This window comes from Coturnix japonica, chromosome 4 (assembly GCF_001577835.2).
Source record: "Coturnix japonica isolate 7356 chromosome 4, Coturnix japonica 2.1, whole genome shotgun sequence".
Classification (NCBI taxonomy): Eukaryota; Metazoa; Chordata; class Aves; order Galliformes; family Phasianidae; genus Coturnix; species Coturnix japonica.
Genome location: NC_029519.1, coordinates 11,263,897 through 11,290,182, shown reverse-complemented (window position 1 = coordinate 11,290,182; position 26,286 = coordinate 11,263,897). Strand labels below are relative to the sequence as shown.

The 26,286-nt window shown below is 46.4% G+C and overlaps 1 protein-coding gene across 10 annotated transcripts in view; it reads right to left on the bottom strand.

The window, feature by feature from the left end:
- ARHGEF9 (Cdc42 guanine nucleotide exchange factor 9) overlaps positions 1 to 26,286 on the bottom strand; it is a 173,633-nt gene that overhangs the window by 15,514 nt on the left and 131,833 nt on the right. For all 10 annotated transcript variants that reach the window (XM_032444345.1, XM_015860490.2, XM_015860488.2 and 7 more), the window contains 4 exons: positions 22,790 to 22,919; positions 16,594 to 16,725; positions 4,542 to 4,785; positions 4,016 to 4,084 (listed from right to left, as the gene is read on the bottom strand). In XM_032444345.1, the coding sequence (XP_032300236.1) occupies positions 4,016 to 4,084; positions 4,542 to 4,785; positions 16,594 to 16,725; positions 22,790 to 22,919 (575 nt within the window). The remainder of the gene's footprint in view (positions 1 to 4,015; positions 4,085 to 4,541; positions 4,786 to 16,593; positions 16,726 to 22,789; positions 22,920 to 26,286) is intronic.

Genomic DNA, 26,286 nt, shown 5'->3' with positions numbered 1-26,286 from the left:
ATGTTTTCCTCCTTCCACATGTCCCAGACCACCAGGCTAAAGACTTGTCTTTGGTGAAGCTGTTGCACAGTGCAGAGGGGAATGCACAAGACAGAATGACAAGAAAGAGCTGGCCTACAACATGGCTCTGCCAGAGCTCCTGGCACTGGGAAACCCTCTCACCCAGCTCCAAGGCCACTTCTTTACATTCGTACAGACATTTCATTTTCCAAAATGGAAATATTATTGGGAAGCAGAGCTTTGAGAATGGAATCTCTTTACTGGGCTGCGGAGCCTCTAATCACCCTGAAAACCCTGGCTGACAGCTTCTAGGAACACAGGCAAAATCCCTAATGTGCCTGAGGAAAGGAGACAGCCCGTGTGCTGTCCTGCATGGGAACAGATGTGGGTAGAGTTGAGGATCCGTTAAGTAATGGAATGTTTCTGAATGCTGCAAACACTAATGTTGGGAGAGGAGATTAAAAGTGTTCACTAGAACAAAGCCTGTGATGGATGGAGGCAGTAAGGAGCCTTCTGTTTTCAGACACTCTGAAATCAAAAAAGTAAGCTGGATAATCCTGTGTCTGCGTTAAGAATGGACTGGAAATCCACAAGGGATCCATTTTCATTGGAGCTTCAGCCTTGTTTCCACTGCTGTCGTCAATCGCAAATGCAATTCTGGAAGTGTAGCTCGATGTTATCTTAATGTCATGCTTGCCAGTGCAGGCAGCAAAGGTCTTCAGTGGCACCTGGACTGATCTGCAGAGAAACTGCACAACTTGCTCGACTGTAGCATAAAAATGTTGTTTTTGTAAGTCAAACCAAATAAATTTCTCTATTATTTTACTATTTCTAGGAAATGCTGCACTGAATTCTATTCCCACTTACAAGGCTGACATTGAGAGAGGCTAAAGGGCTGTAACCGAGAGGCAAAACCTCAAACGATCAATGCAAAAAGACAAAGCAACAAACAGCCCCTTTCCCTATCTGTTGATAAGCTGCACAACCAACACTACCCATTTACTTTATGTCTAATGGACTTAAAGAAGGTTGAAAATTGGTTTAATGCTGTCTTAAGGCACCTGGTTAAATATAATTATGCTTTGCCCAATCCAATAAGTAGTGCAAATCCCAGTATATTGCTGAAATCTGACCTTATGCATCATTAAATTGATTTGGAAGGAAGCCTGGCACTGCCTGCATGCACACATTTCTGTGTGGGTATGAGCTGCTTCCAAAGGGCTTTGGAGCTTGTGCTCCACAGAGGATCCTTGTTTTGGGATTGAAAATCTCTCACAACACAGAGCTGTGCTCTCACTCAGTCCCCCCAAAGAAGCTTCCATTCCTTTAGAAAGCTGAGTTCTAGGGTTTTAACTCCCACTATTGGGTGACCCCCTAGAATCTCCCAGTGTGCTGCAGCAAGATGTGATTTAAATGCTTCCTTTCAGATTGAGTACCAGCTGGTTCCCAAGGAATACCTCTGGGAGGTGTGGTACAAGAGCACATGAAGTAAGCTGCAGTTTATACTATTTGAAAAATGTTTTTCTGCTTCACCTCTAACAAAGTTGATTGCATTTTCCATTTCACCTCCTTCACAGCTTTTCTCTCTTCCTTAAGTATTCTGTGACAGGGAAATTACCATGGTTTCCCACTTAAGAGGTGGAGGGAACAACGGAGATGATCTAGAAACAAGCCTGTAATAGGCATCCACTGACATGGGAGCAGAGCCATCGCCACATCAGCTCTGATACTGAGCCATAAGCCAAGCAGGAGAGATGGGGACCTGTCCAGCAAAGTCCTTAACTGCAAACGGATAAATAGTCCTGATGAATGCAGTGGAAGTATTCCTATTCCCAAGGGGCCTCACCACTTTCCAGGTATAACTGATGCTCCTGAAACACCCTAAACCTCTCCCACTGCTCCTGGCTTGCTGCAGGAGGCTGTGTGGGGAGGACACAGGCAGCCCCGAGCAGCACCTTGCCAAATTCATGAGCAGCCATGTAAAAGGCATGTGGATAGGTTCAGCCATCAGACGCATAAAGCCACCTCCCAGGAACGCCCTCCTACCTCTCTTACTGAGCAATTTTGCCAGCTCCCTGCTGCAGCAGCCCTGTGCCTCTTTGGGTCTTGGGCAAAACAAGGTTAAAAAAAAAACAAGAGCTCTCAACCAAGCATTCAGTGCAGGTAAAGAAGTTATATAATTAGAGGCTGGACTATGATTATCACAATGTAGGACAAAAGAAACAGAGCTGCTAATTTAATGGTCCTATTGGTTATTATTTCAGATTTCAGTAAAAGAACCAGACTTTGCCTAGCTGGGCACTTGAGGTCTGACTTCGATTCTGTCCATCTCAAGGACTTCATCTCATGAAAAGAACTCCCAGCGTTACAGCATAAGATTGTCCTGCATACAAGAAATGCTGACTAGTGTTTTACAAGCTAATTGATTTTATCAGAGAAACCTAGGTTAGTATCCCCCCACTTTTCATCTGGAAGAAAGAGAGAGAAAGAGAGGAAACGAGAGCAATTGCTGAATAAGAAATCAGTACAGTACAGTTAGGCTTATTATACTCGTCACGGTGCAAGTACAGGGATTTAATTGGGAGTACTGGTAGGCATGCTCAGGCACCTTTGAACCGTGTCACGTACTTAATGACTAAACAGTCAAATTATTAATTAATAATTAATTAATAATTTAATTGAACAGTGAATAATTAAAACTGTTTTTGCCATGGCCATCATGCAAGTCAGATTCTTCCGTTTTCCAGTTGCCTTAATTTCTATGGCTGCTTCCTGGCAGGGGGTGTATGTGCAAACCCGCGTTTGTGCTGGTGGCCGCTGCTGCCAGAACCACACAGACACTGCCATGTGCATGTCCGTGACCGTGGGTGTGTGCAGAATTGGAGCTTAGGAAATCTGGCCAGGAGAGCTTTTAGAGAACAACTCAGCAGACAACATAGGAAGTCAGGAGAAGACTAATGACAATGGAGAGACACAGCAAACCATGGCGGTTACACTTGGCCTAGCAAACCACTACTGGACCAGCAAAGCCAGTAGACAACAAACAGGTGAGGCAGAAAGCAAAGAACTCCTTGAACTTCTGCAAAAAAGAAAAAGAAAAAAAAAGAAAGAAAAAAAAAAGAGAGAAAAAAAAAAGAAGGAAACAACCCAAAACCTGTAGAGAATGGGAAAGAATCTGCCTGGGAATCACTGTAGTCAAGAAACTATGAATTCTCTCAAAACCCTTTTATAGTCCTGGTTGTGTTGAGGTACTTTGGTAACTAATCAACGTGCCTATGACTTTGTGAAGCCTTGGAAAACTTGAAAAATTACATCTCTGACTTTCCCTCTGTATTCACTGCTTCAAAACCTGTAGCTGCAAGAGTTATTGCAAGAGATAATTAACACCAGCTGTTTCACCAGTTGAGACTCCGTTTAGTGTATAGCATGGCATTTATTAGTTGGCTGCAGTCTGCCTGGGTTGGGAAATGAACCTGACAGTAGAGATATATCACATCTTCACCAAGATACATTCCTTCCTAGTGCTGATGCAACTGTGCTGTGCTTTAAAAGTTACAGGCAGCCCCAAGAATCATGAGCATCCCCTTCCCAAAAGCAGGGAATGGGAAGATCTCTTACCGTGTCCAGTATTTTAGCCATCTTTCTTTCCTAGCAGGACACACTTTGGGAATTAGCAAAACACCTAAACATCTTCGCACACTCTCCCATCTCAGCCTGAGATAAACAGCCAAGAAAGATTTCTGCCCCCAGGGACAGCTTCTGGACATCAGACTGGAGATAACGAGATCAAATTTATCTCTGGTCAAATTCCACTGGCTTCTGCCACATGAGACCAGAGATTAATTTGGCCCACATTAAGATACATTAAGAAAGGATACAAAGCACAAACGGTATTTTATAAAAAAGAGAAAGGGGAGGGGGAAATTCAAGGGAGACACTGGATCCTAGCCCAGCAGGATTCAGCCCAGCCCGCTCCACCCTCACATCACCAGGCACAGTGCGTGTTGCCGGTTACCTTTTTGCTTACTGACTTTCTTTACTGTCATTGCCGCTTGCCGCTTTTGATTTTCAGAAATTTCAAAGCCTGAAAAAGGGAACACGGCAAATACAATTCAGAAGTTGCTTACAAAGCCTCTCATTCTTTTGGGGAGGGGGGGATTTTCTGCGCTGTTTGGCAAACACAGAGCTCCCTAGGTGGCAAAGCATCACCCAGCAAGCTGTGTGTACATTAAGGTGCTTCAATGGAAGGCAAATCTGCCTTGAAAGGACAGACATGCTTATAATCTCCCTTGTCTGTATGGAAAGTGTAAGATTAGATACATCATTATTATTATTATTATTATTATTATTATTATTATTATTATTATAATAAAAAAATAGGATTGTAAATATGCCCAGTACTTTACAGCTGAGCAACACAAACTGAGCCTGAACTGACGCTCATTGCAGTCAGTTTCTGGGCCGATGCTGAAGGAAGGGTATGGCTGATCAGTCACCAACTTGCCCCCTCCCTACTTCCCTATCCATTTCATATTCCTCACCTATCTTTTCATCTTCTTTTACCATCTTCCTTTCTTCTCGGAAAGCTCTGAGCCATCGCAACTTCTCCTCCAGTTTCTTGGCAAAGAATAAGTGCATTTCCTCAGTCTCCTTGTTATGAAGTTTGAAGGCATTCTTCATGCTGACATTGAAGTCATCATCTCTACCATCTTCTATATCTACCACTTCATATTTATCCATGTCTATGCGACCTTTGTAATACAGAATATCTCTTCGTATCAGGTCCTGCGGAGACAAAAGGAGAGATGGACTGATTGTAAGGTACTTACGGAGCCTGAGCTCAGCAGGGAATTCACGGGAGGGCTGAGGAAAAGAAAGAAGCAATGGTGAAACAGTCAGAGTCTTCCAACCTCATCTGCTGCGAACATATTTGTTGCTGACGGAATGAATAGGGGAAACACAGAAGAAATAGAACAAAATACAAATCCTCATGCTGCAAAATTTTGCTTACAGGAATGAAAAACCACCTCTGAGCAGACAGAGTCCTTCCATCATCTCCCATGGGTTTAGCGCCTTCTTACTGAGCATAAGGTATTACTCCTGCTCCACATGACAGGAGCCTGATGGGATTCCTGTGCTGCAAAAAAAAGCCTGTATGGAGAGAGAAAACTTGTGAAATCAGCTTGTGCCCACTTGGCACTGCAGAGCTGGGTCTCCCTTCTCCAGACCTGCTCTCAGTGTCAGGGGAGATGGGTCTGTGCCGCTTCTCCCTGGCACCCATTTCCCATTCTTACACAATTCACTGCTGAGAAAATCCCCTCAGTTCTCCGTTCAAAGCACTCTCAAACTCTATCCCACTATAACCTCAGTTTAACCTCTTGAGCCGGCTTAAATTCTTGCTTTTCCCCTCCGTGATGTTTGTAATAATCTTTGCGGCCAAACCTCCTCATCTTCACCTGCTTTCTACACTGATCATTCCCACCCCCTTGTTTTTCAGCAACGGCTCACTTCTCTCCATCAGGAAGGAAGAAAACAGAAATAGCCTTCTGCTTCTGCACCGGCACAGCTGCGTGGTTACAGCAGCCGGGGAACAGTAGATGCACTAAAAAGCAATGTTTTAAGAATACTGTGTCAACTGCTCAATCACAGATGTGAAACTGTGCTGAATAACCACTGTAAAAGACAGACACCTGCCTGCTATCCCCCCTTCCCTCTCTGTACTTCTTTTGGTCCTGCCCATCACATTTGGTACTGCCTTCCATGGAACTACTCTTGATTTACACTGGTGTTACAGGAGCACTGGCTTCTTTCATGGAACAGATAACGAAACATAACTACCAGAAAGCAAAGTATTAATTACATAAAGACATGACCACAGAGCGTGTTTCAATTTATAAGACATACATATATCTAAAAACACAAAGTCAGAAACACCATCAAGACTGTCCTCCTCTACCTGCTGTAAAGATCCAGTATTTAGGTGTAATACATTAATGTATTTCAATATTTTTTGGCTTTTGAAATTGCCTAAAAATAAATGTTATGTCAAAAGATTCATCTGAGAGGAAGAAAATCAATGTACAGCACTTATTTACTCAAGTAAGCTTTAGGAGTGCAGGTTTTTTTATGAAGGTGAGCAGTTGTATTGTTTTAAATGAATAATTCGTCTCAAAAAATAAGTTGTATATTACAGTTTTTCAACAAACATGTTAATGGATGTGTCAGACAGGACTGGCTGTCATGAGACAGGACACTGCCCAGGAGATTGGAGTCTTTAAATCTGGCCCCCTCCTCTGGAATGCTTTATAGGGGAAAAAAATACCTGTTAACTAACACAGTGCACAAATACCTTCCTCCTGGATGAAGGCTTTGAGCAACAGTGCTGTACTAAACATAAGGATATTTCAGCCTGAACATGCAATCCATTAAACTTCTCTGCATTGCCCTGATTTGGCAAATTGCTGCTTTCTTCATCCTCTGTCCCCACCTAAACACTGAGCAAAGGCTGTGAAACATCACTAAACTTATTCAATTGAATCAATACTGTGCACTGGTTTACATTTTAGCCTTGGACTAATCTTTAGAAGTAGCATTCAGCTTCACATTCTCAAAGGACTCAATAACAAACCTCACTGGAAAACACCAGACGTGCTCCTTAAATTAGTGATACCCACAAATATTCTTCACAGAGAAGCGGCCGACCCACTGCTGTAGAAAACTTCCAGAAGAAAGCAGGCTGTCCTTGTGAGGCAGGTGAAGTAGGATCAAACCCACTTTGTGTGCAATATTCATGACTAAGTAGAGATTTGCTCATAAAAATATTATGAAAATAAATAATCACAAGCCTCCTATTCACTCGGTGCTGAAAATACCACTCTGTGCATTACCTTTTTGCAGGCACGTACATACTGAATGTGGTGGGGGTTTTTTCCCTCTCATTTTTTGTTTAGCAAACATGATGAGCTCCCTTTAATAGCTAAGTGAGTGCTCTAACAGCATTATGCAGGTGCTACATAGGGCGTCTGGCTGAGTGGCTCCGTGCCTTCCCCTTCTCAGGCTGCAGCCGAACAGTCACTGCTGCGGCACTCTGGGGGCTGCAGGTGCTGCTGAGCAGTGGGTGCAAAGGTAATGGTGTTGCCTAGGAGTTATTGCAGGAGCAATAAGGAGATAATAGAATCTCACGAGTGCTTTCAGAAGATTATTGTCGGGGAAAATGCAATAGCAGGAAAGAACAAGCTCAGTTATCAAGAGCGTTTGCAGAAAACACACAAAGAAGGAATGCTGCAGCTTTGTCCTTGAGCATTAAATAAGCGCACGGGGAATCAGGAAAAGAAAACAAGCACAGAGCTCCTGCCTGCCACTTCTACTTTCATTTCGAGAAAAGGCTTTTTGATAACAAGAAGAAATGAATCATCTTCCATCGGCCTCCCCAGAGCCCAGCCTGGCACCAATCTGCTGCTGGAGAAACGGCCCTGGGGGGAGGCCCTGAGGAGAGGATGCACAGAGAGGACAATGCCATGCAGAAGTCCAGGAGGGAGCTCAGAGCTGGCCCTGAGAGGCAATCACAGCTCTGTGCTGATGGAACACTCCTTTCCTGCCTCCATAAAGGAATTACCATTCCCCACCCTCTGGCACCTGTACCCCATAGCACACGTGTGCTGTACGGCTCATTACACCTGGATTTGGGAAAGCTCAGTCCGTAGCGCATCAATATATATTGATACCTATACCTGGGTATCATCATCTGGGATGGCTCAGCTGTCTGCTACTACTTCTCCTTTCTTCCCTTCTCCATGCCTACACTCAATAAACAGATATTATTTACTAATTGACTACATTTTAACATCCGTAGTATCAGGACAATAATACTTGAGCCACAGATATTCTGTCACAGAACCACAGAATCACAGAATGACCCGGGTTGGAAGGGACCTCAAGGATCATGTAGTTCACCCCCTGCCTGGCAGGCCACCAAACATACACATTTACTAGATCAGGTTGCCCAGGGCCCCGTCCAACCTGGCCTGAACACCTCAAGGACGGGGCATCCACAACCTCCCTGTGCAGCCTGTTCCAGGGCCTAACCACTCTCCTAGTGAAGAACTTCCCCCTAACATCCAACCTAATCTTCCCTCTTTTGACTTAAAACCATTTCCCCTAGTCCTGCTATTTCAGCCCTTCGAAGAGTTTACTCCCCTCCTGGGAGTAAGTTCCCTTCAGGTATTCACGTACGTTCTTACAGCTCTCAAAGAAAAACAGATATTACTTAACTCCTTGCCAAGCACAGGCATCTTCAAACGCACTTAGATGACAATGCAATTGGTTCCAACAAAACTTAGGAGTTCATCTGGGCTACATAATTGGCACATGAGGCCAAAGCCCTGTTTTAAAGAACTTCCTCTGCATGTGGACAAGAAAATCAACATCTGGGACAAAAGCAGGCAATGAGAGTAGCACTGCTCTGTGTGGTCTGTGGCAGAACAGCGCAGGAGGGCCATGGCAGGACAGAGAAATGAGGCCTGTTGCTCTGTGCACTGTGTCTGTCATGCACAGGGCTGCCTTTCCTTTCTTCAAGCACATAAGCTGAATCAAACAAGCACACACAAGATAAAGGAAAACAGATGTGTGGTGGAAGATGAAAACAGATTGCTTAAATGGGCTGGTAAGTGCTACATGTCAGAGGGACAAAGCAAATAGGTGCACACAGATGGAGATTTATCAGCCATGGAGGTAGCAGCACTGGTGAAAGGAGCTCAGGCTTAAGGGGATGGCAGCTGAGACAGTGCTACTCCTGATCACCCCCATGGATACCACTTAAGACAGTCAAGAGGAAATTACTGAACTACAGACATTGGTTTTGTTTACATGCTGCTGTATCAGTGTAGTATCACCTTGCATCCTGGCTTTAGCTGAGCCAGCAGGAAGACCAGTTGCTTTGCACTGCCCAATATTTAATGTCACACTGAAAAAAGACCCAAAGAGTTAAGTAAGTGCAAGAAAATTTAAAAAACAGTCTGTAATCTTGGTCATTGGGAAGGCTGAAGAAATAGAGCTGTTAATCTAGAAAAAAACATAAATGAAAAGGAATGGGCTATCACTGTTCCGACAACATGAAAACTTTGAAAAGACCATTATTCTCCATTTTGATTTTGGCTTGGCTTAATTTACTATAAAGGGGAATAGGATTCGATACGTGAAAAAAGATCTTTCCAGCTACAAGAGTAGCTAAGCACTAAAACAGACAAAATAGAGAAGTCCTGAGACAGCATTCCTTGGAGATTTTCAAAAATAGGGTTAGATAAACATCCATCAGAGAAGATCTGAGTGCTCTTAATCCTACGAGGGAATAGCTAATCTCCTGGGGTCCTTCCAGCTCTGGCCTTTTGATGTGCTCTAAGAGAAAGGCGACAGATGGAGAAGAAAAGGGATGAGAGCAGGTAGGATTATGATGGACTTGAGGGGCAGTGTGAGGGAAGCCCCCAGGCACCAACTGGGATGGCAAACACAAAGGAGCAGTGACATAAACCCGCAGCCTCTGCAGACTGCATCCAGATTGTATTGCGTGGCTCTTAAGAAAATTGATGCATTTAGGTCATTTGCACTTATTTGTCTAAATATGATCTTTTTTTACCCTACAGCTTCTGTACATTCTTTATCTCTTTTCTAGCTGAGGTTAATTAAACTCGTCTGTATAAAATACTCTGCAGTCTGTTCACATAATATGTACTAAGAATATACGAGGAAAAGAATGAAGCAAAAAATATTACATATATTTGATGGGAGCATGAAACAAAGATGTGACACATTACATAAACCTACCATGGCTCTGCTCTCTGTGTTTGTGTTCTCAGAGCTTTGCAGTGCCTGTGCTGCAGCAGTGCTCAGGGGGAGGACCTGCCTGGGCCTCATCCTCCTGCTCCCACCTGGACTGGAACCCACCTTGCTTGCTGTTCTTTCTCTATCTGGGTACAAAGGAAAACTGACTCCTGTCTGTTATCAGGAAATCAAGGTTGGTCTTTAATTCGAAAATCGAAAGCCGTAGTGTAACTTCCACAGGGAATCACGCACCTACCCCCAAGTTATTACACCAGATACAGCCATCTGGATAAAGAACTGCACCTGTAAATCTGACTGTTCCATAACTCTTACTGCAGTGCTGCTTTCTCCCGCTCACTAGCTCTAATCCATCACGTTTTCCTGCTGCGAGGACCTGCAGCCACACGGGCAGGCGTTGCCTTTGCTTGCAGGAGTTGTGCAGTGCCCTGCAGGAGCCCCCTGCTGCTGCAGAGCAAAGAGAATATTAATCACAGGGAGGGCAATCTGCCTGCAAAATGGCTTCAGAATTAGAAGCTATTTAAGAGATTAAGCAGGAAGAAATTTCCTTCTCCATCACGGGGCACAGCTGAGCACTGTTCGAATAGGATGCTTGCATTGCCTTGCTCAGGGCTGTTGTCTCTGGGAGGAAAGGGCACACTGGATCTTTCATATGCATGGGGTGAGTTCTGCATGGAAAGAACTCAGAAAGGGCTCGGGAATGAGTGACCTCCTTTCTGGTACAAAGATCTGCTGCTGCCTCCCCTAATGGTCCCAGTGTGGGGCTTGGGACTGGATGAGGTCTAATGGGAGCTGGGGGGACACAGAGGAGTTGTGCTTTTACTGCAGTAGGCAGACTCAGCAACTCCAATGCTACCTGCAAGACAGGACAACATAGACTGACTTGTAGGTGCTGGGGAACAGAATAGATCCCAGGCTACTCTGGAGAGGACCTAGCCCAGTACGTGTCTGGGTAATGGGTTCCTGCACCTCAGTATGTAGCCACTTTTGTGCCTTTCAGAAACTCCTCATATATGAGCATACAGGAAATACATACAGATAGATGGATAATGATGGGTAGCACGCCAGGAGGGACTGCGAGATCCTAAGACACATTATGATTTGAGGATGGCCCATTTTTTCATGCTTACTCTCTGCTAGGTCACACTCTACTTCTCATGCGTAAAACAAATTGTCTGTAGAGCAAGAGCCATTTCCAGCCATGAGTCATTAGATCCCTTTATGAACTGACAACATAAAAGATGCCAAACCCAGAATAATCTGCTACAAGTTTCTCATTGCACTCGCAGGTCGTTGGTCCCTGGTTACCAATTCCTGCACGTTCTGATGGCACTCTAGATGCCTGAGGCTCACTGTGGATTTTCTCCCTAACCCTCTAATGGGATAATGCTATCTTCGTATTTTACAGGGCAACTGGGAGCTGCAAATAAGTAATCTTTGAAAGACACATGCTGAAAACCCTTGATGACATTTACTTTACCAACCCAAAGCCCTTGATGGCATTTCCCTACCAACCCAAAGCCCTGATGGCCATTCTGTACCAGCCCAAAGACTGCTAAGAACGAACAGCAGCTCTTGCACCTGCACCCAGGGCTGGAATGCTGTGGGTGCTGTACTGTGTACACGTAAGAGAGGTCACAGCCAGGGCTTATACCAAACAGCCAGCAGTGGAATCACAACATGGATGAGGCAGAGAAGCAGCAGCATGCTTTGTGTTAACAAGCAGCAATCACACAGACTGTCCTTGCCCAGAAGCTGATGGGATCTTCAGGAATCACAGGGGAATGGGGATGCAGGGATGAGGCTGAAAGAAGAGGCCCTGATGAGTGCTAAATTTTGTAGCTTGGAGAAGAGCTGGGGCTAAAAAAGTCAATAAATAGTGAAGAATTGATACTGAAATTGATAACAGACTAAAACGGAGGCCATTATAATGACACCCAGACACCAGCCCCCAGTCTGGAAAAAGCTGAGCTGTGTTTTCAACTTGGCTGTGGGTCCAAGCCTCCCGTGCACTGACCTCTCGTTGGCTTGGGCAGGGGGTGCAGAGCAGAACAGCATCTGCAGAGTGAGGGAGCACAGTTTTTCCATTTCCTCTCGTAATACACCCTGGTTTTCCTGCCTGCCTGCTCTCTATCTCCACTCTGCCCAGCCTGCCGTGAGCAATGAGTGCATGGCATTCTGCCACTTCACCATGTCTTTGGGTATCTTTAGTCAGAAGGGCTTTCAACGTTCTTTGGCTTTTTTAAAAAAAGACTCGGTGCCTACATTTTTAAAATCTAATTTACCTTAAAGCGACCCTTTGAAGAAAGCAGCACGGCCCGCTTGTCAGGAACACTAAGGACACAGCTTTCGGTTGCATTCATTCCTTTAACCCCACTGCAGGCTGCTTTTTTAGGCTGGGACAGTCACGCACCATTCTCACCGCAATGCATAGTCTGCTGCAGAACTGGGCCTCTGCTCTGCCCAAACTCAACTAACCCTTTTCTGGGCTTTTTTGCCCTAAACATTCTTGATGTCAGAAAATAAACCAAAGCCCCGCTGAGCGTTTGGATGCCAGAGCTGTGAACACTGCTATCACCCCATCAGGCACCACGGTTTGGGCTGAACCAGCAGGGGTTCAGAAGGGCGGAGAGTGACGTTACAGCCCTGTATGCTGCCTAGGATGGGCCAACTCAGTTGCCCCAGGGGCTGCCATGTGAAGGTGGGAGACCACAACCTCTTGAGTTTGGGTTTATGTAACTCTTCCTGCACAAAGACAGCTGTGCTGGGGAGGTCGGCAGATTCCTGCCAAATTATTCAGCAATGTCTGTCTCCTGAGTTTGGTTATAGATGCTTGATTCATCCTTGCCAGCTCCATGAAGCTGCAGTGTGGGCTCTGAGTGGGGGAGGACTGGAGCTGAAAGCATTTATGTGGAGATGCTATTTTTGCTCAGTGTATTTAGTGGAACATCAGTGGCATTTTCATGCCTTGCTCCAGCTCAAGCCCAGTCATGCTGGATGCAAAGCAGTGAGGCGAGTGCCTTTCCAATGCACTCATAGCAGGAAGGGATGGGAAACTCTTCTGCAGACACATCCATGGCTTGTCTGCTTTGTTCCCAAGGCTGTAGAGCCGTGCTGCTGACAGGACACTGCAGCAGCAGGGTTGCGTTTTCAGCTTTTGAGGTTTTGCTCGTGGGCCAGATTTACACCCACTGCAATTCCAAGAACGATAAATGAGGCACAGAGAATGCTGTACAGCATCTTGCATTTCTATATAGTTACATGAGTAGGCTAAACCCGTTCCCTATTGAGAACAAAAATCATAGACTGTGAAAGAGCCTCTAAATTCAGCCCTTTCTGGATTTCACCATTACATTGGCAACAATAGCCCAGAGCCTTCTCCTGCCCTGAGTGGAGGTGCATCTGTTCCTGGCTGCTCTCTGCCCATCCCCTGCATCCCACTGGCCCCCTGACCCTGCACTGCAGTGCCAGAGCAGCAGCAGTGGCCTTCATGCTCATCTGTTGGACTTGCACTGATGGAAGGGACAGAGCAAGGGTGGGAGGTGCTGCAAAACTCAAACCAGGCCTTGTGGGTGAAAAACCACTTGAAGTAACAAGAATCATCCCCATTCTGCGCTGTGTTTGCAAACAAGGTTTTCAGATAGCCCTGTGAGCACTATTTGGCTGCAATAAAAGCCAAGCCGTGGTGCTGGTGTGAAGATTACCTCTGTGTCTTAGCAGAAGTGATACAGAACTAGGCCTCCTTCCTCTAACAGTGCTCAGAAATGTCTCTTTTATCTTCCTATTTGGGAACTTGAACTGCAATGGAGTTTGACAGGATTATTTTATTTACTCCATTTCCTACAGCAGAGCTATTTCTGGCTGGCTATTGCTTCTGCTATTAAGCCTCTCTCATTTTGATTCCCATCCAATGTGCTTTGCTGCGGGAGCTCAAGGGAAGGCGGCAACAGCAATAGCCCACAAGCCAGAGTTTACATTGCATCTTGATTGCAAGAGACACGTAAAAAGTGCAAGTGAAAGCTCAATGTGTTTCATGCAGTCACTGATCTTTTAGTGCTGTCAGAAAACACACAACACGGAGCCCCAACATGGGGGAATGGAAAGTATCGTTTGGTGCAGGAACACTGTGAACCTTTCCCATTTCCCTCTGCCCTTCCAGCCTAATGCCACAGCACTTGGGAGTCTGGGGGATATCTGAACTGTCACTCCAAGCAGAAAAAAGGAATGCCCATCTACTACATGATAAGAACCTCAAGCATCTTCCAACACAGCAAGATACGATTGTAATTAACAGTGTGTGGCCCAGGCCTGGATAAGAAATACTGTTTTTCAAACTTAAAGCACCTCTATGACAAACTGATAAGAAAAGTAGAACCCATGCCTTTAAGATACCATCTTTTAGCACCAACATCATCAAGGATTGACCTCATACTGTAGCTACTAACAAATGAAGTCGATCCTTGATGATGTTGGTGCTAAAAGATGGCCTAGAGGGAAAGCGCATCCCAGGTAGTTTCCACCACACAGAAGTGATCTCATCATCTGCCAGTATGAAGAAGATTTTCTGAAGAGGGAGATTCCTTGGGATTCTCCACAAAGTTTTGATCAGACCCAGTGATGACATGAACCTCAGCAAACACAGGTCAGGTTGGCTGTGAATTTTCTCACCATTCATACTTGGAAGACCAGGAGCACCATTCCATCAGCTGCTTTGGAAGTCTGCAAGGACTCCATTGCTCTGCATATAAGGCAGAGGAGCAAGCAGCTCTGGGCTGGTCCAGGCCTTCCAGAAACCTGCAACTTGAGCTTTTTGCCATGCCCTTCTGGACTCAAGCAACTTCAGTTCCCTCAGGGCTTGTGCAAGTGGAATACAAAAGCACATCGCGAGCCACGTGCCACTCTCATGCACTTTTGCTGTGCCTGGCACCAGGCTACGCTGCAGATGGCCCAGAATTCTGGTGCTCTGCCCACTCCAGATGAAGCACCAGCACCACACAACCCCCGGGCTGCCTGCACCTTGCTCTAAGTGCTGCTCTGCTAAGGAGGCCCCAGGATCTCACCCATGGGCATTGGCACAGGGGGCACACTGCCAGATGGCTGTGATCCATAACAGCAGAGCTCGACACAGGGTCAGAACGACATGGACTATAAGTCAGTCCCATTTACTTTATGTAGAATATAGGCCTGGAGTAGCCCTTGCACCCATAAGCTCAGGCTTGTGGACAAGTTTGCAGCCTCTGCCCTTCTGCCTGAACTTGCTATGGAGCTGAGAACCCCCAAACCCACCTCTGCTGGCTCCAACCTGCAGGCTGCTTTTCTGCAGGAGCATCACTTGTATGATGCTGCCATAAGCACAACACAGAGCAACTTTGGCATATGTAAAGAGGACAGTGACACGGGGATGCTGTTTGCATACTGATCCCACCCCTGAGCTCCCCCATCCTGCTGAGAAATGCCGAGCACTCTCTACTCATCTGATGGCAGCAGAGATCCCAGCTCTGGTGTTCCTGGGAGCAGAGGAAGGCCTGACACTCCTCCAGAGAACAGCCTGGATGCTGCCTTATGAACTGGAAATTCAGGGTCACAGTCAAAGTTCAGGAGGTCAAGATGATAAAATTAAGCCCCGCTGCATATTTGCAGACTCACGTTGACAATTCTCTGAGTTTGTTATTGTTGCTGTTCTGCTTTTTTTTATTGTAACAGAGACAGGAGAGATGTACAAGGCACAACAACAGTGGGTGGAGGGAAGTGCACACGTTCCAGAAGGCAAAATCTCAGTCAACCATGACTCAGGAGAAGAAGGTGCCACCCACTGAAGGCACAGGGCAGAGCTGCATGGCAGCGGTGCACTGAGTCAGGAGCCACCCACACCATCCTCTGCTTCCTGCAGGCACTTCTCAGTGCCATGCAGGACCATCAGCTCACTGAGCACACCCTGGGTGCCATGAACACAGCCCTGGGTGCATCTGCAGCCAGCCCAGGGAACTCCCTCTGCATTTTGCAGAGCTGTAGCTCAAATGGCCACAATGTGAGGGCTGCCAGCAGGGAGAGGCACCCAGAGCTGCGAGCTCCGTCACTTCATTCCAAACTGCTGTGATGGTAACTGGCTGGGATCACCTTGGTGGGACTGTGGCTGTTCAGTGAGGCTGCTGCTGCCTGATACTCCAAAATACAGCTCATCTGATGCTATCAGTGCTACAACACAGTAGTTCTTTGCTCCCTTTCTCTTACCTTCATGGTGTGTTTCATGGCAGAGATGTCCTCCATAAACCAGCACAGCAGCTACATGAAGATGAGGCTTAAAATGTATTTCTCTGAGTGACACACGCACAGCCTGTTACACACCGAGCTGCTGCCTGACAGCTCTTCAACAGGCAGCAAGCATCATTTTAATGCAGTAATTGAGCTGCCTGTGCAAGTGCCAGGCTTCACAGTTCGTACAGAAATTCTAGGGCTACCTAATCCCAGATCATATGCTGCAGCCAAAACCCAAAAGTAGAAGTGAGGCAACGAGCCAAAACAAAGGGCACATGAGAAAAAGGCATGAAATGAACAAGGGGAGGCTGGATTTACTACCAGCATAAAAACCTCTCGGTCATGTTATACTTAGCACCCTGTAATTTAGTAGCATGTAGCACTACCCATATCCTACTCTGCACAGACAGCAAACAGCCACCTTGTCCTAAAAACCACTTTGGATTGGAAAGCCCATTCCCAGCATGTCCTCAGCAGTGCTGTTCACTGCCTGGATGTCCTTACCTTCTTGCAGAGAACCATCTGGTGATCAAAGAGGAAGAAAACACGCTGCTGGTTCCGTCCGTAGGGCTGGTAAATCCAGGACATCTCTCCCGTGTAGATCAGCTCTGAGCTGCGGTCCAAGATATCGTCTCCCTGGAGGGCACAGAGAATGAGGCCACATGAACCACCACTCCCAGCAGGGCATGCTTCTCTTTGTAGGATGTGGAGAAACAATAATTAAATAAGATTTTGGTCTTTCTGCGGCTCTCAAGGCTGCAGTGCCTGACTTCGGGCCAGGAACTGGAGGTGGGGGATCATCCTGGAGGAAAGGAAATCAAGCAAGTGTGGACAAACAACACACAGTCATTGTGGCTCAGAGCGCAGTGAGCAAAGCAGAATGGTGGCTCCAGGACAGCCCCATCCCCACACTGTACCCCCAGACCCAGCTCTCACTGCATTGCCCATCCCATGGGCACAACCAGCTACAACCCCCCCAAGCCTGCAGCTCCCCTGGGCTCCACAGAGACATCCCTTCAATATTCCAGGCCAGCTCCTTGCATCACCCACCCTGGAGCTACCAACACTCCCCCTGATGCTGCCACCTCCATCCCCACACTTTCAAGTGATGACCACCCCTCTCCCACAGCATTCTTGTTAAGAGCTCCCCAGCCCGTCGGGCCGGCTGGCTGCCAGCATTCCCTCACCCTGTCTCAGCCTCTGGCTAACAGTTGTTTTCCTCTCCCTCATTTTTTTTTAAGGATCTGTGAGCAGATGGTCTTGAAAACACAGCGCATTCTCTCCCACTCTCTGAGAGAACAAATGCAGTCACCCTCCACTAATTAGGATGAGCTGGACTTTTTAAAAAGTTAATTAAAATCTATTTATTAAAAATGGGTGAATTCACCACCACCTGCCCCGTGGGCACCTCAATGCCTCGCTCCAAACACCACAGAAGGGAGCAGGATGACTTCAGCGCAAAGGTAAGGAGCGGGATGGGAGAGAAAGTGGGAGAAGATCATCCCTTTGTGTTTTTTTGGCTCTGAAACAGGCTCTGATGCCAAACTAGAGCCAATTCTATGACAAGAGCATCCCAAAATCTCAGTGAACAGCTTGTAAGGGCTCTGGGTGCACCCAGGCACACACAGTTTTCTGGTCCAACTTACAATGCGGGTGCCAGAGCAACCAAGAGCCCTCCCCAGCTCTTGCTTTTCAGCGAGGATTTCAGACTGCAGGTGAATGTGTAATTAACCTCCTGGCATTGATTGGAAGCAACTGTCTGAGTCCCTGGGCCCTGTGACAATAGCAGCTTCATTAAGTCGCTGTGGCATCATGCAGCAGCAGGGACTTTTGGGTGGCCCCAGTGAGGTGCTCATCCCCCTCTCCATCTCGCTCCGTGGCTGTGCTGTCTGAAGGCCCTATCAAGGCAGCCTGCCCAGCACATGGGGTCATTTAGAGTGGCCCCAGCAGTGGGACCTCCTAAGTAGGCAGCAAGGCTCAGGGATGTGCCAATCCTTCCTCTGAAGGAAACACACAGGCTCCAGAAACTGTGGGCTTCTTTGGCTAAACAGGAGCTTATCTGAAGCAGATTCACAAAGCCCACGGATGGGAGCTTTTCTGAGGGGGCAAGCCTAGGAAAAGCTGTCTGCTAAAAATAGAAGAGCAGCTTTGTCTTTTACTCCTGTGGTAGCATCTCAAGCCTGAGGACACACAGAGGGCTCTGTAAACACTTCGACTTGATTAGCGGGATCCAAACTGTGTAGTCCCTGCAAGCAATATAAAACAAAACAATTCAGATCTGAAATGATAGGATTTGTATTGCATTTTCTATGCTGTGAAAACAATTTTAACATACAGTCTATAGGCTGGAAGCGGATGATTTCAAGTGCTGGGTTAGCACATTTGGAAATGTCATAGTGCAGACAGTTTGGGACCAGCCCTACAGCCCCGAGCAGCAGCCCCAGCCAGTAATAAAAAGCCTCAGGCCAGCCTGGTTGGCACCGAATATCCAGCTGCAAACAGAGGGCAGGAAAGGAAGCTGTGTCCTCTGTTTTGCATGCAGTTGTCAGCTCTCCTGCATGCGCGGGGAGCAGATGTGGGCCGGGTGCATGCCCCCATGCTCTCTTGAGCACTGCAGAGTGATGCATTTGTCCTGGGGCTCATCCTGCCTCCTGAGCAGAGGTCAGTGCTTCTGCTGCTATGGGAAGGTAGCAATCCCCAGCTCCCCAGCTGTGCTATAGAGACCACTCTCCTACAGGTAACCACTCTGCAATAGGCAGTCACCCTGCTATAGGTGACCACTCTGCTATAGGGAAATGCGCTGCTGCAGGGGACCACCCTGCTATAGGCAACCGCTCTGCAACAAGGAGCTGGGAGGAACCGAAGGGTTTTACTGACGTCACACAAGCAGTGCTGCTGGATGAACGCTCCTCACTGTTACTGCCGGGCACTAAATCCCCTCTGCTAGTTAACATTCAGCGAGCAGGGCTCTCTTCTGCCTGACACTGCTGTTCTTTAATTAGAGATTGACAGCCTGATTAGCACTCAGGGCTACAGAAAGATCAGGGAAAAAAAAAAAAAGGAAAGCGAGAGAAATGTTGTCTTTTTCATCAGGCTCCTTTTTTGATACCTTCTGTTGCTGGGAAAAAAATAATAAAGGAGGAAAAGAAAAAAGCAGAAGGATCTGTTTCAGTCCCTGTTGTGATTTTTCCCTGGGAGGATTTCTCATCAGGCTGTCCTCACTTTGAAAATAGCACATTGGTTGCATGCATCTTTTTTTTCCCCCCTGTGTCATTCTTGGATTCAATAACGTAATATTAGGCTGAAGCCAACTATTATGTATTACATAATTAAGGGCACCGAGTCTTGATTTAAAGGACCAGTAAATAATGAGAATGGGAAGAGATTTAAAAAGACAGCTTTCATTATATTTCGCAATTATATATCCTTTACCCTTCGTGTAAATTTAATACTCTTGCAATCTGCCAGAGTGGCAACCCACGGGAATCTCGGGTAGCAATATCTAGAAATCTGCATAAACCAAAGTAATCTGCTTAAATAGCAGGCTCAGGTTAATTGAGGCTGTGAGCGAGGCTCTGCCCTGTGCCAAACACCCCACTGCTACCTTAGGATGGCTGATCCCTCCCGGGGATGGCAGTCATGGGACAAGCAGCCTGGCCACAGCACCCCACTCCAAGCAGAGCCGGGCTGAAGGGAGCAGCACCATGGCCTGCCAAAGCACACATCTGCTTCCCATCAGCATGGCAATTGTGGTGGGCACTCACTGAACGAGGGTGTACTCCTGTCACCTCCCTCCTGCTTCTCAGGCAACTATATAAGCAGCACTGCCCACACTGGGGGTGCAAGGACATAAGAAAGGTGATGGGCTTTGAGGAACACTTCTCTTTAGAGTGCCATTGTACACGCATTGCTGGCTAACCTTTGAGATCTGTAGCTCAGGACAGGCTCTGTTCAGCGCATTTCACATTGACCCAGAGCAGACCTGGCACGCTGCTCCGAGCCCACTGCAGCTGTCTGCATGCCAGCACTGCCTGCTGCCTTCACACATCCCTGCTCTGATCTGAAAGCACTGAACCACTGGTGGGGGGGTGGCACCAAGCAAAGGGAAATAGAGGCTGAGCATCAGGAAGCACTTCATAACCACAAGAGCTCTCAGGCACTGAAAGGTCTCTGCAGGAGGTGACAGAAGCCCCATATTCCACTCCATTAACAACTGAAAGAACAAAAGGCACTAGAGCATTCCATGTAGGCAGGGCAGCACCTCTCTAAGTCTGTGGATGCATCGGAAATCCAAAACAAGTGAATCACACACAGCAACAGTCCAATGCAGGCTTGCTGGTCAAGGCCACACTCCTACAAATTACACAGGAACACATTTCAAAGTGACTGGGGACTGTTTCTAATTTACAGCAGTCAATGAGATCAGAATCTTCCCTCCTGATTTTGCTCAGTCACTCCACGTACAAAGCCAGCAGTGATTCCTCAGGCTTGGTGCCATGGTGCTGCAGCACCAACCAGCTGCCCCACAGTAGGGCTGCCCTTCTTGGTGCTATTTGCAATACACACCAGCAGCCCCCACATAAGAGGCTGCCCATTACTCTCCTTGTTCCTACTTCTTTGTACCTGGGCTTTGGTTTCTTTCTGTTTGTCCCAAGCAAGACTGAGCTGTTCCTATATTTATGCTCCACTGCTCGCTTGTGCAGCCACACCATCAGGAAGCCACTGGGACACACAAGGGGATGGGAAGGGAGTGCTTCTGAATGCTGAGAGTAATTATAGGAGGATTAGGGTCACAGGAAGATGGAAGGGTAACCACTGTGGGTTCCTGCCTCTTTTTCAGTGAGAGTTTAACTTCGATAAGCACTTCCAGAAGCTCAAAGTTGACTTCGGGTCACCCTCTCTCAGCTGGCTGTTCTCCTCCAAAGAAGAAGTGGGAGTCACGTTCTGCTCTCCAATCCAGATAAGCAGTGTACCACCAAGGAGCAGAAGAGACTGAGGAGATGTACCAGGAAAGCCCTCTCCCACTATCTAACAGCCCACCTCTATGGAGAGAAGGCTGGAAGCCCTGCAAGCTGGCAAGGAAATCCAGCCTTGATGGCCTGGGAGAGGTGCCCTACAGGCTGAGATCAATGCATGGGGTTTTAGAGATCAGAAACCCAGGTATATGCTGTGCCTACAGAGCAACTGTACAGATCAAGGACACATCTCAGCATCTGGCACTGCTTTTGATTTCTCCTGCTCTCTTCCTGAATTACGCTATAGTTCACTTCTGTGTATTTTGGGTTTGTTTTTGTGCATCCTCCTGGCCATTATGTGGGCATCTGTGCTGTGGGGTCTGATGGTTACTTCAGAGGAAAGAACCAAGCAAAGTCCTTTGCTGCTGCATTTAGACCTCATCCTCTAGTGCTCCCATCCAAAATACAGCATAAGAATGGCATGAATGTTGTTTCTCTTTGAACAAGGGCATTAGCTGTATTCCTGCTGGATCCCCAAGTGGCAGCAACAGCAGGTTCTGTTGTATTACAAGAAGCTGAAGGATGGTGCTGCAATATTAAGCTTAAATTCAAGAAGAGTAGTCAAAAAGTCCTTGGAAAAAAAGATCTGGCAAGTTCCTGAGAATAGGATGGAGATAAAGAATAGGTACAACTAAGTAGGAGTGAATTATCAAGGATATAGATAAATAAAAATGAATTATCAGCTGAGCCAATGGAAGAGAAGAAGAAACTGCTGTTTCACAGATCCTATGTGGAGGTCACCTTGGCTTTCCACTTGCATATGAATATTCACTGACTTGGAATTGATCCATCCTTAATCTAGTTTTATTTACAGTGAGGTTCGTAGCATTTCTTACAAACAACACAAATTAGCTCATGGCACTGAATATACTGCAGGCTGAAGATATATCTGATGGTCCTGTGCCTCCCTGAGAGCAATTTCCTAATGCTGAAAATGAGTCTGGGTGTCAGTATCAGGGAACTTTCTGCACAGCAACCAACAAGAAAACAATCAAGCAAATCATCTGTATTCTCTGCTCTCACTGCCCGCCAGAGTGTACGAACCAGCTATGATTGCTGCACTTACATGTTTTATCAAGAGATCCAGGGTTGAATCTAACCTTTATTATAGCAGCAAAACTAACTCAGTCAAGGAAGACACACAGTCACAAGGTGATGCATCTGCATTTCTCTTCCTCTATTCCCTGCCTTACTAGATCATTTCCCAACAAATTAACTCTGTGACTTCCCCATATACTGTGATTGACACAGTGTGATCCCAATGATTTGAATGCAAAGTTATTCTAAACCTTTGTGACTGTTAGGAAGAAGGGAGGCCATTCCATCACTTGCTGAATACACGGATCAGTAATTTATAACAGGGGGTGATTTACAAACATGCTTGTCTTTGCTCTGCTTAGAATCCCAACTCACCAATTACATTTACACAAGGATTCAAAAAACTCAAGGATGAGAAAAAAAAATAGAGAACAAATGCTTTGTTTGGATTTGCCTTTTCAAGCACATGGCAGAACATAGAAGAGCTGGTGAGGAATCCCTGTGCTGACTGCCTTGCTCATACTTTGCAGCTCGTTCATTATACTGCAACTACTCATTGACTTGGCTCAGAAGTATCTTCAAGAAGACATACAGCTGCATGGAGCAGCCTTCATCCAGGTTTATAGCCCCTGACATGGGTTGCATACCTCCCAGTCCAGAACAGACGCCTGCCACTGAGCTATCTTGTCAATGTTCTCCAGTCTCCGCTTCCGCTCGTTGATCTGCAGAGTCACGTTCCTCATGACGGCGAGAGCAGCAGCCACATACCTGTAGTCACTGTGGAACACAAAAGAGAAGCCCATGAAATGGAGCTCAATGTGCTTTGGAAACATACAGCAGTTTTACTGTCAGCTGCATAATCTGCAACAGCTATGGATGTCATTCTTTAAAGTCCTAAGGTGCTCACTAAGAGGAAAGACCGACCACTTTGATCAGCTCTGTCCCTGGGCTTGGATTTTCATGATTTTAGGATGAACATTTGAAAGTGTTTCACTCAGACAAGTTGGAGCCCCTTCCATGCCAGAAGACAACTCCAAGAGAGCCTCAGAGCACTATCCAGTGGCATTCACTCACACTGCAGGCTTCAGGTGAGCAAATCAAAACCATTCTCTCTTTTTCCCAGACGTGCCTGTGAGTGTAATAACATGGAGTGCAAATAGCTTCCCACCAGGGCCAGCAAAGATGATGATCAGTCTTTTCAAAAAGTGATGCTGAAATCAATGCTATTGATTTCCGCCCTGTGTCTTCCATTCCAGGGAACCTTAATGTTCATTTCAATCGGAAAGACAGACAAGGCCAGCTGCCGTAAGGCCACCATCATTTATTATTAACTTAAGGGCTGATATTGACTGCTGACTAATGAGAAAAACTGTGATCTTAGACAGCTGCAGGGGGAATGGCTTCATTGATTATTGCTAAAGAATTGCTCTGGTGACAGCTAAAATAGGGGTGAGTGCTGTGAATTAGAGAAAAGCTTTAGATTCATTTCCTTATTTGATCCAAACAGGATAAATACTAAGAAACAAGCACAATACACTGTACCATGGAATATTATCTGCTATTTTGCCACTCTTCTGGATACAATCTTGAGATCAGTTTCAATTCATATTCAATTCTTATGTCAAAATTCCAGCTGGGGTTAAAAAAAAATCCTACAAAAGCTCAAAGCATCGGGGCTGGTTCTTATGCAAAGCAAAGGAGGATAGAGGATGGGCTGCCTGATGTACACATCCCAATGTACAACAAAGGATCTGTTGCACCTTCTCTTCTGTGGCCATCTCTAAGAAGCAAAAGCCTCTTTGCACAAGGGGTAAACTGAGCTATGCCAATGAGACATACCACTCTGCTCTTCAAAATATCCATGAGCTCTTGCAGGGAAAAAGGTCAGTCACTAAGGACAGAAAGGAACTGCAGAGACGGGGAAAGGTGCAGGGTATGGAGCTAGTCATTAATGAGCTCTATTAAAAATAAAAGGGGGAGGATGGTTTTTGTGCACCCATTTAGCAGAGTGTCCGTCACGTATTGTGTTCATGTTCTCCTAATCCCAGCTCCAATCTGCAGCAGGAGCGCTCAGGACACCAGCAAGCTGCACTTAGGATCTTCATACGTTTACTTCACATTAAGCTGGTGCAAACCTTTAGGAGGTGAACAGATGTGGCTTTGTGAAAAATTCAAATGAACCAGACTCAAAACAATGAGCAATTGAAGGGAGCCAGGCTTTGAAAACACCCCCATGCCTGCGCCTCTGTGCCCAGCGACCGGTGCCAATCAAGCTGGGTTTTATCTCGGTAATGCTAATTCACTAATTCTAATGCTCCATTTGAGGAGAAAACTTTATGCACATTCTTTCACCCAGTAGTGAAGAAAGAGTCATGGCAGAACTTTTTGGGCTCTTGGCCCACATCTGTGGCAGAGCTGGCAAAACTTAGAAGAAAAAAATAACAGAAGCAAAGCATTTGGACAGTGAATTAATAACAGGGCAGCGCTGACTATAACATTAAGGAAAATAAATAGTTTGTTGATTACTTTGGGAATGCAGTGACCTCTTAGCAGGGGTCAACCAGGGTGCAATTCCAGACTCATGCTATTTGAGGGAGAGTGCTCAGGCTGCTGATTGCTGCTCTGCTGCCCTGAGCTGGCACAGGGAAAACACACAGTTCTACAAGCACTATATTAGTGAATAGGAGGCTTCTCAGTTTCTATTGTTCTCAGCTGATGCTGACGGCATCCCAGCCTGCAGGTACCTGGCTTTTCCCCATGTCACAGAGTGATGCTCCCCCAAAATTACTGATTTGCCATTCTCAGACTCTGGTCTTCTCATCCCCAATCCCAAAGTCAGAGATTATGGCAGCAGAAAACATTCTCATTTCAAGCAGGCAGTCGGGGCATCCTGGTTTCAGTTGAGTCCCGATGCAGAGGCACCCGATGCTGAGGGAGACACACTCTGTGCCTCCCTTTCCCCATCCATGGCATAAAGGAGGTCTGGGACATGAGCTGGGCTACTGGGAGAATTGGTTGATCCCAGGCTGTTTGAACACTTGAATCATAGGACTGAGACCACAAGGGAGCGTGGGGTAACCCACTGTATTTCTGTGTCATAAAGCCATCCACCATGAGCAAGGCATGCCCACAATAACCAGTGCACAGCATGGCGCTGATGGAGGGCTCTCAGTCTGAGCAACCAACTGTTGCTTAACCACAGGGAAGGTCTGAGTCTCACCAGAATGTGACTGTAGCTGATAGCTTAGCAACATACTGATTTTAAATCATCCCAAAGGAGCATACTCAAAATAATTCACCCTTGTGTAACCACCCTGTCCACATCCTCTTTGGTATCACCACCAAATAACTCAGATTGGGTCATTTTAATCACAGACCTCTCCTCTCTGGGACTGCTTATGTCTCTCCACTGTGAAGCCACACATCTCTGCTCACCCTGTGAGTACTGTGGGGACATCACATGGCTGGTGAGCAAAACAAGCCACAACATCCGGGATCCTTGAGCTGGTTTCTGATACCCTAACATTCCCATGGGTCCATTCCAAGTTTGACTTGGTCTGGTAAGGAGAGGAAAAAGAGAAACTGGATCTGGAACCAAATGCACTTCCAAATAGGTGATTGTCAGCCAAGCGTTCAGCAAGTTGGAAGCAATGGAAGCAGAGAACCTGCTCAGTGCAAATCAATGCATCCCTTTCCTCATGTCACTTCTCTGTGCACTTCCAAGGCTGATTTGGGGGAAAATAAAAAAAATCGAACCCTTGCAGAAGTTTCTGAAACCTCTGTAGTCTTTTTTTTTTTCCTCTCAAACTACTTCCTTTTAAACAGGTTTTGGAAAGAAAGAATACTGGCAAGGCAGGGCAAAGTCTGCTCCCAGAGTGCTTTATTCTTCTTTCACCTATCACAACTGATAACACAGATACTACTCTTCATTCACACTAGGCCAGGCAGTCAGGTTGACAGCCCTGATCACAAACAAAAGAGATCCTTAAAATTTGGAGGAAGAAGTCAGACTGCCAGGTGCTTATCTGATCCTAAAAACTCAATGACAAAGTCAGAGGCAGAAGCAGGCTGAAAAAGCAGAACAGGTTCTGAATTCTCCCAAAATCTGAGCATACTCAGGTTGGAGTTGTGAATCCCAGTCCTC